Source organism: Tetrao urogallus (genome assembly GCF_951394365.1).
Source record: "Tetrao urogallus genome assembly, chromosome: 27".
Classification (NCBI taxonomy): domain Eukaryota; kingdom Metazoa; phylum Chordata; class Aves; order Galliformes; family Phasianidae; genus Tetrao; species Tetrao urogallus.
The window spans coordinates 3,739,090-3,757,033 of record NC_136840.1 but is presented as its reverse complement, the minus strand read 5'-3'; the positions used below and the strand labels follow the sequence as shown (position 1 = coordinate 3,757,033).

General features: G+C 42.8%; 1 protein-coding gene across 1 annotated transcript in view; it reads right to left on the bottom strand.

The window, feature by feature from the left end:
• DOCK5 (dedicator of cytokinesis 5) overlaps positions 1 to 17,944 on the bottom strand; it is a gene marked incomplete at both ends in the record, with an annotated part of 65,222 nt that overhangs the window by 1,099 nt on the left and 46,179 nt on the right. The window contains 18 exons of the mRNA XM_079547354.1: positions 1,089 to 1,204; positions 2,309 to 2,447; positions 4,781 to 4,958; positions 5,445 to 5,611; positions 5,712 to 5,849; positions 6,573 to 6,656; positions 8,371 to 8,547; positions 8,677 to 8,763; positions 9,494 to 9,578; positions 9,777 to 9,858; positions 12,163 to 12,304; positions 13,049 to 13,153; positions 13,936 to 14,025; positions 14,723 to 14,842; positions 15,452 to 15,542; positions 15,650 to 15,690; positions 16,338 to 16,494; positions 17,126 to 17,211. Of these exons, the coding sequence (XP_079403480.1) occupies positions 1,089 to 1,204; positions 2,309 to 2,447; positions 4,781 to 4,958; positions 5,445 to 5,611; positions 5,712 to 5,849; positions 6,573 to 6,656; positions 8,371 to 8,547; positions 8,677 to 8,763; positions 9,494 to 9,578; positions 9,777 to 9,858; positions 12,163 to 12,304; positions 13,049 to 13,153; positions 13,936 to 14,025; positions 14,723 to 14,842; positions 15,452 to 15,542; positions 15,650 to 15,690; positions 16,338 to 16,494; positions 17,126 to 17,211 (2,085 nt within the window). The remainder of the gene's footprint in view (positions 1 to 1,088; positions 1,205 to 2,308; positions 2,448 to 4,780; positions 4,959 to 5,444; positions 5,612 to 5,711; positions 5,850 to 6,572; positions 6,657 to 8,370; positions 8,548 to 8,676; positions 8,764 to 9,493; positions 9,579 to 9,776; positions 9,859 to 12,162; positions 12,305 to 13,048; positions 13,154 to 13,935; positions 14,026 to 14,722; positions 14,843 to 15,451; positions 15,543 to 15,649; positions 15,691 to 16,337; positions 16,495 to 17,125; positions 17,212 to 17,944) is intronic.

Here is a 17,944-nt window from a genome sequence, read left to right as displayed (position 1 = left end):
CATTTCAAAACCTGATGCCATTGTCAATGAGAAATAAATGATCAACTGCTGCACTGTCATTCTGTGATGTGGAAGTAACGTATTTGGGAAGTGTCATCACTCTTCAAATTCACGACTTTTGGTGAAAATCCCTATCTTGTTACTTAGGTACTCCACAATTGTCAGTAGCACTGGGAAAGACATTGCTGTCAGGGCTCCAAAAGGAACTGTGCTGCATAGTGGTAAGCAACTACTTTCATATCAGAAGCAGCAACATTTCAGGAGCTGGTGAAATGGTTTTGACACAACTGTGTCCACTGGACGTCTCCAATGCTGATTATCTGACATTTTTGCCTGGCTGAGGCATTTTACTCAAGGTTGAAGCTCTGCTTTGAGATCCAGATATGTTGCTTTTCTACGATAAACAACCTTCCCAAGAGGGGATGTTTCTCTTCGAAGACCTAAGAATGCCATAAATAAGAAACTAAAAGGACAGACATCCCTGAGATGAGGCACAAATCCAGAACAGGAACCAATCGGAAGAGATTAAGTGCCCTTGTGCCAATTATAGATGAAGCAAGGAGTGGGATACCTCCCCAGATGGCCACAGAAGAGCCCCACACAAGAGCAGAAGACTCAACTATGCTACATAACCTTGTTCTTACATAATCCTTTGAATATTTAATAGGTGTGAGTTATGCATAGGCATATAGTGAAAACATTTTGACTACAAACAGACGCCAGTGTAAAGATTTGGGGTGCTTGACTTATTCTGTGCAAGGCATGGGGTGGAATATTTCCACAAATCCATCTCTGGCAGTATGTAAACCAGATTACTGTACTATTTTACATGTGGATCATGTTTTGGAAACTCTTCCCTGCCCCATCCCACACAGTTTGCCTAATCAGGGATAGCACAGTCACCACCTGAAAATGGGGCTGCATTTGACAGCACTCTCTCAAGACTTCTTATTCTTCTGTGGTTTCAGGGGGTGAATCAGAAAAATGACAAGTTCCAAGCAGCACCACTGAGAAGCAGCTTGGAAAATTTCACTGGTGTCTTTCTCAAATGCTGCCTTCCAGAGAAACGTCAGCTCTCATTTCCTTACCTCCACAGAGTTCCTCGGGTTGCTATTCTCATAGGGTTTGCTCTTGGGAGGAGGTGGGGGTGGGGTGCTTTGCAGGCTAGCAGCTGGCAATCCATCCGACTGCAATGAGGGAAAACCTAGAAGAAGAGTAAGACAAGACATTAAAGTAGGAGGAAAAGGAGTGGGAGAATGAATTGACCATGTATTTGTTCTAGCAGCCAAATCTGAAAAGAGATGTCAAAGTAGAATCAAAGTTTTATCTCCCTCAAGTTCAAAATGCCCCAAAGGATTCCGTCTCCATCAAATGAATCTAAGCTTATGTGAAAAATGCATGCCTGAGAGAACAGAAAATTGAATCCATTATCACATCTGCAATGTTCACTGGGGTTTCCTTTCAGCCAGGGCCTCAACCCGAGAATTCACTTTGATTTTAACTCCAGTTGATGGGGTAGATAAGTATTGAAATTTCAGAAGAACTCTTGGGAAGCTGTCCTGCTACTAATGGCAATTAAAACTGCTTGCTATGAGGTTTTATATTCCTTTCACAGATCTCTATTTAGGTATTATTTCTACGTTTGTTTGTGTTCCTGGTTCTCTCCTCCCTACTCCCTTACCCCAATAAGTACTTTTTGTTTTAAACCTCCCATACAGGTTTTATCTCTTCGCTTTGTTATTCAGGAACATTGGATTCTGAATTTATATCCACGTAAGAAGATCCTACATACGATTTTCTATCCATTTAAGAAACAGAGCAGTGGTAGAGTGAGAAACTTCACACCAAGAACAGCAGGAAACCAGCAGTGGTGAGAATACAGCTGCATTTTTACCTTGGTCATTTATTCATATGTGGCTTCATTTATTCATATGTTGCATATGAATTAATGACACAGCCTAGCAGAGGTAACTGCTAATTACTCAGTTTGTTAATTCTTCAAGATAAACTCTTCTTTCAAGTGTAACATTACCTAGGTGAGTGCCCAAGCTGCAGAGCAGTATCTCCTTTAAAATGTTTAACAAAGCCTGCAGGGTTGTGCTATTCAGCCAGAGATCTGCTCAGAAGCCAAACAAAGCCACCATGGAGCATGGATGCAGTTCCCTTCAGTGGATTCACTACAGGTGTTCCAGTAGCACGTGTTGTCACCATCCCACTTGATTTACTTCCCTCCTCCCCTCCCCAGTGAGGTGACCTCAGCAAAGTTACATTAACCCATTCGGCTCAATTGCTGTATTACAGAACTTACTGTGGGTTCTCGGGGTTTTGGGAGTGATGGGAGGTGGGCTGAGAGGCGTTGGCTGCTGGAGAGAAGAACTCTGAAGCAAAGTCAGCCTGTTGTCTCCTAACTGAAGACTCTTTGGCCTTTGAGCTTTTCCTGACGTGCTCTGCTTAAAACAAAGAGTAAACAAAGCCTTTAGGAGTCAGCAAAGTTGCTGCACACGTATCAGATCATCAGACCTGTCACAAAGGCACCAAGATGCTCCAGGAGAGCTGTGTGTAAGAGAGAAAGGTGCATTCAGGTGAAACCACAGCTCTGGCTAAGCCATGTCAAAAGGCATCCACTGTGCTCCTGTGACACGTTCAGAATTCTCTGGGACCTCAGGAAACGGGTAGCAATATTAAACTGTTTTTAATGACATCAATATATACAGTAAATAAGGAAGATGCCAGGGAAGGAAACCTACAGCCAGTTGGAAGAGGAGCTGGCACCCAGCATCTTTGAGGACCTCTTCCCAAAGCCTCGACCAGCTGACTGTTAAATGGCTGTAATGACATCCACGTACTGATGCCAAGGGGTAAACGGAGCCACTCCAACTGTCACAAGTGCTACAGCTGTGCAGGGGTCCTTAGGCGGGCAACCAAACACCACACTCAGCTTGGTGATAACTGCAGTGATAGGTGCTGCTTTGGCCAGCTTGACTCAGAGTGCCTCCAATTAGCAAACCTGCCTCCTCACAGTGCTATTAATTAAAAGTGTCAGTAAGACAAGAGACATCAAAAGCTTCATTCGGCCTTCTGAATTCCACCTCAATCCCAGTGCCCCGGTTTCCTAACAGCACTGCATGCCTGAACACAGAGGCAGCCAAAAGGACATTCCAGCCAAGTAGACAAAGGTGAAATTTATTCTTTCTGAACATGGACTGGAGAGTCCTGAACTTATTCAAGCCTTTTAAAATATTATTTATTGCTTTACAGAGAAGGCTGTCATGCTTACATATGTTATTAAACTCACTGAACTCCTGGAGATCAATTCTCACTGAGCAATTCTCACTGCACATTAAGGAGTGCACACTGGTGTGCAGTGAATATAAAACGAACAGAGCCCAAAGCTGCTGGACATACAGTGAGCCTTTGGTTCCCTCTGGCTTTCTGGCTCCCACACAGCTTATTCAAGAGCTGCATAAAATCACTCTGCCTGATTCCTGTGCTGCACTACGCAGACATGGAACAAACCAGCTATTAAAAAAAGCTTTCTGTATACTTTGCAACATTCTTCAGCATGAGTATAACCCTTAACTGCTCATATACTTCAGTGAGCTTATCACACATGCAACGTGCCCTCAGAGAGATGGTGAGAAGGATGGGTGGGTGTTCTGGTTTGCATCTCTTAGCTCTCTGCAAAGCAAAGTCTTGCACACACATGCTTTACTGTCCCAGGGAAGCAGTCAATAAAACAGGCTTTCTGCCAGAAACTTTCCATCTAGCTTTACTTAATGAAGCAATCAGCAGCTGACCTCACGATTTGTGGGTTAAACCCATTTAATTCAACAGCACCATTTCCAAAGGCAGAGGGCCAGGCCTTCTGAATCACTAATATTTACAATCCCGGATTTTCCTATCAACACCAAATGGCAAGATTCTAGAACCACGCTTCCCCTTCTTCAGAAATATGCTGGCAGCATCGCTCAGATTTGATGAGAATTCCTCATTCTATAGCAACACAACCCATTCGTGCCAGATCCAGCTGAGATCTGGTCAAGGAAAGGGAATCAGAAGAGCTGATGGGTTTTTATTATTTATACAACTTGTGTTATGTCAAATCACTGTCACTGAGCCACCAGCTTAAATACCAACACGCCTCATTGCTGCATACCCTCTGACAGTGCAACACAGTCTTAGCTGTAGGGGTATAATTCTCTTTTATTCCTGTTTTGCAAAAACTTTTCTCATGGAATAAACACTCCTGCTCTCATGCAGGAGGTCTGGAGCACAGTGCAGACTTGGAAAACCTGTTTCTCAAAGCGCCAAGCTAATGACCTAACTAGCATACCATCTTTTTTCATCTCCCCAAAGTACCAAACTGATGCAGTACATTTGATTTGTGCAGTGATGCTGACTGACAGCAGCTGAACATCTGGCTTGCCAGCTGCATTTTTGTGTGGGCCAGCAATATCTGCTTGCTCCAATACAAACAGAACAATTCTACACAGCTCTGAGTGTACTGGAGTCCTCCATCTCCTAGAAGAAATGAGAGAACTGAGATGAAACATCAGTGCCACATACTTCCAGTTTTTATACTTTAAGTCAAACTGCAGTTTGGTCTGTGACACAAATATTCCAAATAAAAAAGCAGGAATTACTCAGATGACCAAACTTTTGGTATTTGAACCCCTCCCATTATTTAATGAAGTTCCCAATGACAAACATGGCTGAAATGGAAACACAAATCTCCTGCTGGGATTTCATTACTGCTATTCTTCTCTTGTTGTTGCATTACCATTTTGGAAGTCAGTTCCATTTCTGGCTCCTTCTCCACAATAACTTGGGACTTGCTGATACTCCATTCCTTCCGCTTCAGTTTGCAAATCCTGTTATCACCATCTTCTTTCACGGGCAGTTCTTCAGCTCTGGAAGCTGTTGATATTCTTCTCTCCAAGAGAGGCTCCAGAATAGATCTTCAGCCCAAAGGAGTGAAAAAACACAAAATATTACTCCATCATCAGACATTCCATGTGCTGTCAAAAAGCCATTCTCTCTTATTTTGCAGAACAGATTACCACAAAAAAACTGAACTAGGACCACAGAATTTTCAGCAAAATTTGTTCTCCTCAGTTGCTTGAGCAATTTTGAGTTCTATTCTTTTTTTAAAGGCAGAGTACAATCCACTGGCAGAGGGAGCCAGACAGGCATTTTATGATTAAACCTGCCATTCATTTTAAGAGTAACTAATTCATAGAACGACAGAACGGCCTGGGTTGGAAGGGACCCCAACGATCACCAAGTTCCAGCCCCCAGCCACAGGCAGAGCCACCAACCTCCAGATCTGCTACTAGAGCAGGTTTTTCTAATTACAAAATTAGAAGTTAGACAAATCTCATCTTCTGAAAGAAACAAACCCACTCTAGCAAAGGCATCTCCCTGCACAAAGGCTGACTACTCACCCATCTGAACCTGGCCTGGAGGAAGTGCTATCAGATGACGTGGAAGATGTAGAGACCACAGAAGAGGCCACAGATGTGACAGAGAGCCGTCTCAGCGTGGAAGACATGATGTAGGGCAACACGACAGAGCCTGACCTGCTTGGTTTCCTTTCGGTCAGGGAGGGAGGCTGCAGAGAAACACATCCACAACAAATCACACAAGGCGAACTCAGAAGCTGTATGGGCAGAGTTGTGTTTCTTCGAGGCAGAACATCAGACTGTGCTTACCAAAGTTATTACACCGTACTGCTTCTCCACCTTCTTCTTCAGCTCTTTGAAGCAGGCTGTCAGTCTGTCGTGCAGAGGCTTCAGCTGCTCTGTCAGCTTCTCGCCATGGATTCTTATTCCCTCTGCTAACAATGGCATCTGAGAGCGGAAACAACATAGGGAAATGAAAGGGCAAATCTGATCTCCTGCTCCAGCAAGAAATCTTCTGTGCATGTCATACAGATACAAGCAAAGGACTTGAATCAGTATGTTTTAAGTTTGCACAGGAGAAAATAGCAGTCAAAGTACACAGTTACTGACTCATAACTTGTGATACTACAATAACCTGGCAGTCTATTTAGTTGTGTGTGTGTATTACCAAGAAATGTGAACCCCATCTACACCAATGGTTCCCTCTTCCATACTCAGATCCCATATTCTGCTTTGGAAAATAAGGCACGTTGAACATTCAGGCATCACAACTCAGCTTCCAGAGCTGTGTGAGTGTGAAGCAGCTTTAACTGCACTCTGCTGTAACAGAGGTACACACAAATTGGTCTGTGGGGCCATTTACAGATCTGCAAATTTAGGGCAATTTTTCACTGCTATGCAGATGAAAACAGACAACTTTCAATGGTCAGACTGAGAAAACATTAGGCCTAATGACTTCAGGAAAAGTTAAAAAAAAAAAAGCTTTGTAAGTTTACATGAAACATCCTAGGCCACAGTTTTAGAACATAACTGCTCTTAAAATAAAAATCAATTCCACACATACAGAGATTGCTCTCAGAGTATCTAGTTGCATTTTCTCCCTCCAAAAACGAAGCTGGAAAAACACCTGCACTCATACATAGTGCATCTCTATGTTTGCAAACGTGATACCTGTAGAGCAATCAATTGCTTAAGCAGCTCAATTTTATCTTGATCTTCAGGATGCTCTTGAAGATATTTCTCTGTGAAAAAGGCCTGAAACAAAGGGAGAAGATGATTTAGACATGATGCTGTTTGCAGAGCCAGCTCTTCAATGAAGATTTCATTGTATTGTCAGTGAAAATTGTAAGTTACAAAACTCCCCTCTGCTGGTATTGGCTTGAATAATCAAAGCTGTATTACTTGCCACCCAGACACGAGCAGCAGAATCAGCCTCAGTGTGTGTAAATAACTGGAGTCTCAGGAAAGTGAACAGGACAGTGCTCCCGATGGATTCCTTGAGATCTAGCATTTAAGTCCCAACGTACAACACTTCACGTGGGATTTGCTACGAAGAGTCAGTAGAAATAAGACTGCAGAGATGCTGACTCGTAGTTCAGCGCCCTTAGTCCACACTTCCCATGCATCTACCTTCAGACCAACAGAATCTGGCAATGGTTTAAAAGCTGAACAAACACATATAGACTTTCCTCGACTGAAATCCTAAAACTGTGCCAACTCACACTATGTGCTGCAGAGCATCGCCCTGAAATGTATCACAGATCCCAGTCAGAAGAATTTCATTTTTCTTTTCCTAGATAAAATCCCTAATAATTTTTCACCTGGTGTTTCAAAACACTCTCTCTGGTCTATTTCAGCCTTTGCATGCGTTTCTAAGTTCTGCACTCCATTAACTGGACTGCATGCACAAGTGTTTGCAGGGCTAGATAGGGCTAGGTAGGATTCAGCGTAGGATGTCAAGAGGAGGTGAGCCATGAAGGATGGCTGGGTAAGTCCCAATGGATTTTTCTTGAAAGTGTTTAATTATTGCAAGAAGGCACATGTTAAAAATGCAGACTTTGGTTTTTGGCTACAAAGAAACAATTAAAACTTAAGTTTTTAGCCGCCCACAAAAGCTGAATGTTCTGCAGTGATCTCCAGTTGAAATAGGAAAATGTGAACCAGAAATGAGTATTTCCAGATGTGGTTACAGATACTTTGTGTTTCCTAGTTTTAGCTGCTTTCCCACTTTTGTAATTCTAAACTTTATGTCAACCTTAATTCACGAAATGGGAGGATTCAGGGCCAAATTCACCACTGGTGAAGCATGCAGCTCCAGTTATACCCCAGATATTTCAGACCCTCTCCTATTCAACTCTTTCACTTCATTTTGTGTGACTGCAACACGTTTGAGAAGAATTAAACATCTTTTAACACCGTCCATTCAGTGCAGTGAAATAAGCAATGCATTTCTTGCTTGGGAGATCGTAGCTAAATATTGGGAATAAACAGCTTAAGTTAACATCACAGAAGGAAGGAACACACACCATGTCAACTGAATAACTGAATAAACATGGATGAGAAACATTCCCTGTCTTTTTTTCTTCTTTTTCCCCCTGAAATACCTGCTCTTTTCTGCAACGCTGTAATGAGAGATGATTTGCTGGGCAGAAAAATCTTCACTTACCTTTCCATTCTGTATTAATGGAGAAATGTTAGCTATTTGGCTTCTGTTTCTTGCACTGCCAAGCACCTCACCACGCTCCCACAAGGCAGTGCCACACTGTTACCACCAATGTAAATATGGCCTCAAAGAGGAGGACTACTCCTTAACTCAGCGGCAGTACACACCACTGAAACCTAACACTGAAACACCCAACACCACATCCGAGTAACTGCTGAAAACTCCACCTTGATGTCCCATGCTTCAATCCAGACCTCCAACTGACTGAGGAAGTCAAACTGAGCTACCAATAAATGTGGAAAAGACCTTTTCGTAGTTGGTGTATCCCCCCATGACCGCCGGGTCCACAATCCCATTGAGGAGCATGGAGAGAGGATGCACAGGAAGGCTCCGGTCCCAGACGTGCTGTTGGACAATGTTGCTGATTTTCTCATTGGTGAGTTCCATCGTTTCTATGGCGTTCTCCAATGGGCTGATCTCTTCCTGGGAGAAAGCAGAAGACAAATGACTGGTGTGCCCTGCCACTGGTGGAACAGCCAGTCCTGAGTGTGGCAAGACTTCATTCCACGAGAGATCACAGAGGGTGAAAAACAACCTATGTGCAGAACTCACCGTTGAAACCTGTCTGACTTCAAACCACTTGAGGATGCCTGGAAATGAATATGCTGTCGTGTAGGTTGTCCTTTCTATCCACATAGTCTAGAAGGAAAAAATTACAAGACGTAAAGAAAACATTGGTCTTGCAATTCAATACTCTTCTGCACTACAGCATGGAACGTGGGCTTCCAGCACTAAGCTGGCAAGATTTACACATTCATTTTCACTGACTGGGGTTTTGGCAACAAATGGTATCAACACAGGCAGGCAGAAGGCAGTTGTCTTCCACATAAACCACTACTAGAGGCACGATTATGGTTCATTTAGCCAGAGCTGCATGCAATGTGCCCAACCACTGCATGTGAGCCACAGAATGCCTCACAGACAGCAAGGAAATATGCTATTAAACTACACTCTCCACTGCACATCTAAAAAGTTGGCCTGAAGTTGATTCTTCAGAGTCAAATGTTGGCCTTGTTAAGGACAGCTACATCACCCACAGGCAATAGCAGGCACCAGCAGACACCAGACCACACTCTGTAGAATGTTATGGTTAAAAAACACAGTATTTGTGGATCCTACATCAAGGATTTGAGCACAGGTACAGAATACCTCAGTATATCACATTATCTTTGCATAAAGATCGCAACCAACATGAACTGTAACCCTTTGCTCCTCCTACACCTTAACAGCCAAACTCTATTGCCACAGGTGAAAGAAAAATGGTTACAGTGCTGTTCCAAACACCGCTGGCAGAATAAGCAAATGCACAAAGCAGTTCACATATAGCACGGACAACTGAGGCAGCCTGTACTAAAACTGAAGGACTCACAGCAAATTCGTTCTCTGGGTCCTTTTCTCCTTTTCTGAATGGTCGTGAGTGTGTGAACTGCTGCACCTCGTTTGCTCTGTAGTAGCTACAAAGAAGCAGAGACAATAGTGAGTTTTCTCACCACCCATCTTCCTCGCACCACCGTTCTCCTGTTGCCCTCAAAAATAATTAAGTTTAGACTGGAACAGGATACGAGTTTATAAGAGACAAAAATACACTCCATCTTGTGACTGCACTGAGAAAAATACAGAGGATATGTTGAGAGAAAAGGAAAAGAAATTACTTTAAGATCTGCTCAGGAACAGGTTTGTCTTTATAAGTAGGTGGCAGGTTCATCACAGGCTTCACTATAAAGCACTGCACATCTGAGATGCTACAGTTAAGGATGAAAAACTACAAATTCTTTTGGGAAAAGAGAAAGGGGGAGAAAAGTGTCCTTTCTGTTTTCATCAAACGTCAGATTTCTCAATAATTCCCTGTGCTCTCTCATGTTTGAAGAGAAATACTTGGTGTTGATCAACAATAACAGAATTCATATTGCTTGTTGTGGTCAGTATGCTACCCACAAACTAAAAGTCCCGAAAAAGATAAGGGCTAAATGAATGCTTCCAGCAAGCTAAATTCCCCTGGTGAAATGCATGGGAAGCCTGGGTGCTAAAGATTTTTATCTTAAGGACAGGAGAACAGGATTGTGTATAAGGTCCTGTAATGCATGCATCCATCTCTTCCCTCTACCTGCCCAATTATTCCAGGACAGTGAAAATGCTGCCCACGCAATTTCTAGATCAATAGAGCTACTTGTTTTTAACCAGTGAACACCTATGCCATCCTCATCTTCTACATCTGTGAACCTTGACAGAAATTCAAGACAAATTAGTAACAGAATCCCCAAGCACAATGTCATTCCTGCAATATTCAGTTTTTAGGACTGCACTGAAGGCTTTATGTAACTAAAAATCTGTATGGAAAAGTGAAGTACAGTTTGGCTCACATTAACAGACCATTTCTGCCAATCCTACTCTGAAGAGGCAATGTTTTACTGGTGGGTAGGGCAGCCCCTTACATCCTTTATTCCACCATGGATATTTCTATACGGTATTCTAAAAGCGAAGGCAAGGTCATTCTGCCCGCTTTGAAGAGCCAGCTGGGTATTTGCCAAGCCTGACCAAAACCACACAGCTACAGCTGATCAAGCACTGAGCCCAAGCTAATATACTCCTTCTCTCAGGAGAGCTTATTAGCTTGGGCTTTATGCCATTGCTGAGCATTCTATACAGCTTCTAGCTCCAGACTGGTAGAAGAGTGGCCAGTTTGTGTGTGTAGGCATTCCCTGAGATGGTGAACAGCTTAATTAGCTCCAGTACACTGTTATGAAACAACCAAAGGAAGCACAGGGCATTATATCATACAAGTGCAGGGGAATAGATTTCAAGCAAAAGTTAAAAAGAGCCCGAGACCAAGGAGGTTTCCAGCATAAAACCAAAAAAACCCCCATGAAATTAAAACAAACTATGGAACCTTCAAGCCCTGCCTAATATAACAGTGATTTGGGCACTCAAACCTCTCATCTTTTCAGATGGTGTTTGTAAGAGTCCGAGAAGAACCTGTACCACATCCAAGCTATGCAGCTGCTCCCCTTTACGATGGGGCCATGCCAAAGACCCGGAACCAAACACCCCCAAACTTTCAGGAGAGTTCAGATCTGGATCCAAATCTTGCAGTTCAGGTTCATCTCGAGCCAAAACCATTAGAACAAACACAAACAGATGCAAAGGAAGTAGCTGAAACAAAGCAGCAACAGAGAAGGCATTTTTTGATACCAAGTTTGGCCTTGAATGAATTTTAATTTCCTATGTGGATTGAGTGCTTGGCAGGCTTAGTGCAAGGGAAGCATCTGGTATCACTGCTTGAGCTGCGCCTTTGTACACAGAGCTTTAAGGCCAAAGCAGACCATCAGTTTCTCTAGCCTGGCCTGTACAACACAGGCCAGAAGCCTAGCAGCTTGGTGTTCACTAACATGTGTCTTCCAGGAGCATATCTGACACAGACTAGAAGTTACAAACAGAAGAGTTTGAAGCATCTTCACTCAATTGCACTTGGGCAAGCTCAGAAGAGAAAGAAGATCTTATGCCCAGCAGCATTCTGTTCAACCAGCACAAAGGAATAAGAATAAGGAGGGCTGCTCACCCAACAGCTTTCATCAGAATAAAGCAATCATTTCATGTTTCCTACAAAGCAATTTATAGGAGGAAAAAAAAAAAAACAAACAGGCATTTCATAAAAGCTTGTGAACTGCAAGCAAGAAGACAGCATACCTCCCTCCTCCCACCTTTACTGCCTGTAATTTATGTCTTCCACCTGGACGTACCAAGTGGATCACACACACAGCAGTAAGCACTGCCTGCTTGAGAGATGGGTACAAGAAATCCTTCCCTGCAACATGCAAAGCTCTCACTCCACCAGCAAGTCATTTAATTCTCACAGTACCAAGTCATCTCCTGTCTAAGGTGACCACTACAGTTTTGGATCATCTTATTTTCATGCACGGTGTCTGCTCCAAGGTTCTCCTGGAATAGCAAATCCCTCGCTTACTGATCTGTTGTTTAGTAATTCTGTAATTCCAGGCAGGAGACAGATGTGTGTCAAAGCATTTTAGAACCAAAAGATACACTGTTTAGGAGAAGATTTGATCTCCTCTCCTGGAGGGGCAGTGCTGGTCATCTTCTCAGCGCTAGGAAACTGGGTGAGGAGCTTCAGGTTGAAGTCTTCCCTCCGTTCATACTCCTTGCCACGGTAGATAAAAATTTTGTTCTGTGGGCAGCAGAAAAAAAACCACTCAGAATTAACATCAAAAGCACTGAGAAAGAGCTTTCCAAACACGCATCAAGAGGTGACAGAGGTTTAGATGAAAGATTTTCTCCTAGCTTAACAGTAGAAACATATGAAATGTAAATGTTCCCTGATTTTAAGTAATAGTTTGGAAAATGTTCTAGTATGCTGCACCCTGCCCATCTGACTCACTTTGGCTGGGTTCTCCTGTTACAGTTAGCACACATCCAGCAGTGCTCAGCAGCAATCTCAAACAGGAAGCATCTCTGCATTTTAATTCTTCTGCGTGGGACCACACTCTCACTAATGTGCTTGAGCAATGCAACGAGCCCTGTCCTTAAAACAAAGTTCAGACTAAAAAGAGATGGGCAAGCTCTTTACAAGCTGCACATTTTCTAACAGCCACAATAATTCTGAAGTAGCTTATAGGATACTAATACCAAAGGTAGACTCTGTTTAAGCTCGTATGTAAACACAACAGCGATCTAACAGACCCAACTGCATTACAGCAACTTTAATAAAGCAGTTAATTAAAAAAAAATAAAAAAAAATCAGACTCTAACTTGTCTTTTTTTCTATGCTGAACAGTTTTGAAATACTTCAGGGGTTCCTATCTCTCAGTAGCATTCAAAGGACAAAAAGAGTTTGGCATCTGAATCCCTCTGGGGGAGTTCTGGATTTTAGGGTACCCACAACTCCAGATGCTGAGTACTGAACAACTCTTACCCGGAGGAAAGAGGGGAAACCCTGACCGTAGTATCCAACTGCAAAGTACTCTGGTTGAGGTCTCATTGCCTTCATAATGTTTTCATAAAAAGTAGCTCGTTTTTTCTGAAAAAGAAAAGTCAGCATTTTCACTCTGGAGAGCTCAGTGACATTGGCAGGCTGCAGCTCGCATTCCCAGTGACAAGAGCTGATCGACCAGCTCTCCCCTACAGAACACTTCCTACCATTTCTTTTTTCCTTACAGACAATATTTATCCATTTACTTGGTTAAATATTTGGTCTGCCTGGGCCAGAATCAACTCCATCTCCTGGTCTGCAGAACAATGTCATGTTTTTTGGGATTCCAGAAGGATACTTGGAATCTTTCACCAGTGCAACACAAATTAAAAGTAAACACATTCCAAAGCTGAGCAGACACAAATGGTGACAAATGTCAGAGAACTGGCAGAAATAATATCAGGCAGATGATTCTCATATGAAAATACATAAAGACCATCTGGTTACATTCTTAGCAATTAGAAAAAGTCATTCAGAACCAAGGCCATTCTATAGGCCTGCACTGATGCACAGCAATTTTACAGCAGGAATGAGAAGGCAATGAATTTATGGAGCCTGATAACACGCTATGCAAACGTTAGCTTATTTGATTAACATTAAGGATGCTAAACATCTTCACACAATATTGTCATGCTAATTGCAAGGTCAAAACCACATACTGTTAAAGACAGAAAACATTCAAGAAAACATTCTTCTAAAACACCCTATGGTTTTGGAAAGGTCAATATGTTAGTTTGCTCTTAACATAATTCTATCTGGGGCTTATCTTGCTCAATGATATTAATTTAAGCAATTAGCAGCCTGCAAAAAATACAGGGAAAAGTTCTTACCAAGACATTACTGAGTCCCTCATAATCGAAAACCTTGTTTTCATACATGTCAGCCAACTCTTTGCTTAGCTGAATGGCTTTTTCCCACATCTCCAAGAAAGATGAAGGGAGGGAAGTCGGGGAAGAAGAGCACAAAGAAAAGATTCAGTTAAAAGCATTCACCACCACAGGCAGGTCACACAAAAATTCAGCTGATTTTAATGCACACAGCAGTTTAATGCACTGCCAATGTTCTCTTTGACTCCACGTTGTACATTTTTTGCAATGACTGCCACAGTCACAGCTTTTCACATTTGTCAATCAGCAAATTAGAGAAGCCCATGTGTTCTCCTCCTGCACTGCATCATTCCATTCACCAGGCTTCTCTGGGTCTGTCTCATTTAGATTTCATAGAACCATCCACCCAAAAGGCAACTGACACAAGTTTGCTATCAGCCAGATAAACCACATTTATTGCAATGCAAAAAAAAAAAACCTAAAAACAACCACCATACCAGTAACAAAAGTCATCAGCCAGGAAAAGAAAGGAAAATACCTGTGGTTTTCTCATCTAGACAGTATTGAGAATAGGACTAATTTTACAACTAGTTAGTTCCCTTCAACTAACAAGGGAACAGAACTGAAACACATGAAAGACAAACAGGTTTGCTGCTCATGCTAAAGCTTGGTTTGTTTAAAAGCCAGGCCTTAATCATCACGACTTGTTATTCCCATTGAAAACAACTGCTGGCAGCTATTTTCACCAATCTAAGCACCACTGAACCCCAAGAACACCACAGAAACTCACCTTGCCCCTGTCGAAGAAGGAGATAATTTCTTGGTAGAGCTTCTCCTTCAGTTCCTGTTGTGAGTAGACGTAGTAGCTGTCCCTCTGCAGCAGATGAGGGACACATGGCTTCTCAGACCACTAGCATAGAAGAAAACAGGCAAAGCTGAAAGAACTGGAATATATGCAGATGAATAAATCTTCACATTGGACACACTAACCTACTGCATGATGCACTCATGACAAACCAGGCATCAATGCTAAGAGAGGACAAGAAAGTTCTGCAATGATGTTAAGTCCCAATATATCTGCAAAAAGTGTGAGATTGTGGCTTAAGGTCCCACACTGAGACACTAAGTGAACTTGTATGCTCTTTTACTTCACGTCTTCCATAGATTAACTGAAGTTGACTTAAATCCGAATTGCAGTGACATGCTAATGCACTTACACTGTTCACATAGAAGTGGAAGAAACAGTACCTTGACATGGGCATTTCCACCCAGCTCTCTACAGTTTACTGTTCACCAAATGCATGCAATAGATCGATGCTAATAATATTTTTGCATGTAGCTGCTACGTAATTTGCAACATTAGGAAGCTCCTTAGTGACCAGTGGAACCTAACTTATGCAAAGTCTCTTTAAGAACAAATAGAAGAAGGGAAAAAAAGCGTGCATTCTTTATTCTGCATGCACTTCCTCTAAAACCCATCCTCTGATAAAGGAAACTAAAACTGCCTTCAGTGCATTACCTGGAGCAGCTCTGCATGGAGGAGGAGGGTGTTTGCGGCCTCAGTGAAGTTCTCACAGTCCGTGTGCAGATCCCGGAGTTTATACAGGTATCTAAATGAATGAAAAGCAATTGTTACCTTATGTGATGGACTGCTTTGTAAGATGAAAAACAAGGAAGTAAAGGCTTCTGTGCAGGTCTATGGAAGGAGTCAGCCTACCTGATATAAATGTCCTCTCGTTTCTTCTCTTTGTAAAAATTCTGCCAGAAAGTAGAGAAAGAAACAGTGCAACTGATGTAAACCACCATGGATCTGCATAATCATTGCTAGACAAGTAACTTATGGATCAATCTCAGATTTCAAAGATGTTTGCTATCACTTTGCCCACTAAGAGGTACATATGCCTCAAATCCCCCTGACATAAGATGGAGCTAAAAAAGGGGCTAAGGGAAAAACAGAAAGCAACTTGTCCAAAGGTACACAATTATTCTTCACAGTGGAGCAGGGAATTAAGTTCACATCTCCCAAGCTATCAGCTAGTCATTTTTCCTGCCCGTATTTCAGGGCCTCAGGTTACCATATAAGCAAGGCTCAGACACATGATTTGCTTTTGGATTATATACCTATGTTTTATAGCTGCCAATAGATGGTAGCCTGATTTGGACCCATAATTACCAAAAAGGAACAGAGAATATTATTTAAAATCCTAAAAAAATTATTTTAGTGGCCTCTTACTTGATGGCTTTCTTCCTAGAGACTAACAAAGAAATTACTCTTCCAGTGAATTACTCTGCATGGCAAACTGAGGTCACCGAATTCATACTGCAGCACCCAATCCACCCCAGGACCACAACACAAAAGCCAGGTCACTAAAGCTGCACCCCACCCAAACCCAGCCTTCCCATACCAGCACGTTGACAGTGCAGCTCATGCGGTTCTCCTTGCTTTCATCATGCATGATTGTTCTGTAGTCCAGCAGGTTCTCCAACAAGCTGCTGACCAGCCAAGCAAACTTTTCTCCAGAAGCAGAGAGATATTTATGCTTCCGACAGTGCTCCAGGAGGCTGCAGACAGAATCCAATGAGATGAAAGGCAACACGTCCAGGTCAGATATCCAAATTGGACGGGTCAAAGCTTGTCTTATCAAGCTCTACTCTTGGTGCTTTAAGGCCCTGACTGGGTTAGCTCTGAGCCTGCTGCTCCCAAGATGCTCCCCATGGTGCCACTGGCCTTCCTGGCCACAAGGAAGTCAACCTGTTGTCCACTGGGACACCCAGGCCCTTTTCCCCATCGAGTTCCTCTCCAGCAGCTCGGCCCCTGACCTGTACTGATGCATACAGTTATTCCTCCCCAGGTAAGACTCCACACTTGCTCACATTGAACCTCAGCAGCTTTGTCTCTGCCCAACTCTCCAGTCTGTCCTGGTCTTGCTGAATTATGGTGTGTCAGTCACTCTTTCCAGCTTTGCATCATCAGCAAACCTGCTGAGGGTGGACTCCATCCCTTCATGCAGGTCGTTGATGTGGATGTTGAACGAGATCCAATCCAGCACCAACTCCTGGGGAACACCACTAGTTACAGGCTTCCAACTGGACTCGGAGCCACTGATTACATTAAGGTTTCTGTTTCTTTGCTTTAAGAAAATAGCCAGCTACACTGTAAACAAAGAGCCTCCATCTTCACTATAAAACTTACAGTTTCTCCAGCAAAATTTTGTACTGTTCATCCCCTCGGCCACCCTCGACTTCCTGGTCCAGTCTGGTTATTAACTCGTTTTCAAACTGAAAAGGCAAAAAAAACCTGTTAAGTGGACAGCAGCTCCATAAGGCATGATCAGCAATGCTTGTGGCTGGTGCTCTGAACTACCATTATGCACTGGTTTTACAAGCCAAGCTAGAGAATGCTTTCACTGTTAACCAGAACAAAAATGCAAAGACAAGGATCGAGCAGGGAGATACAAGTTCTCCCCTTCTCATCCCACAAACACTGGAAACAGATGCTCTGGGTAGTGCCTTCCCTTCTTCCCCATCAATCAGCAGTTCAGTTTTGCCATGAAAGAAAAGTAACTTTAATGACCAGCTATAGATGATAATGATGATTCACTCACCCTAAAGAAACTGCTCTACTACCACCAGTTAAGGGCCAGTCACCAACCTCTGATCAACATAAAAACTGTGACTGCTAATTGAAGCAACTTCTTATGCAACAAGAACAAGCCATGAAGATACGCTCTGCTACATAAAGCAAGTCAAGTACATAGCTTTAGCTATAAGTCAATTACTGAGGAATAAAACATTCCTGTTCCAAAACATGAAGAATATCACAAATTTTACATACAGAAAATCCATGCCAAATAACCAGTTTCCTTCTACTGATTCCAAAAACCCCTGAGACCCTGGGGCCAACCATGCCAAACACTGATGACCTCAAGGGAAGAAAGATCCCAACACACACAGTGAAGCTGGGGTCTGCACTGGACAGAGTTTGGTGCTTAGGGAGATGCACATCGCATCT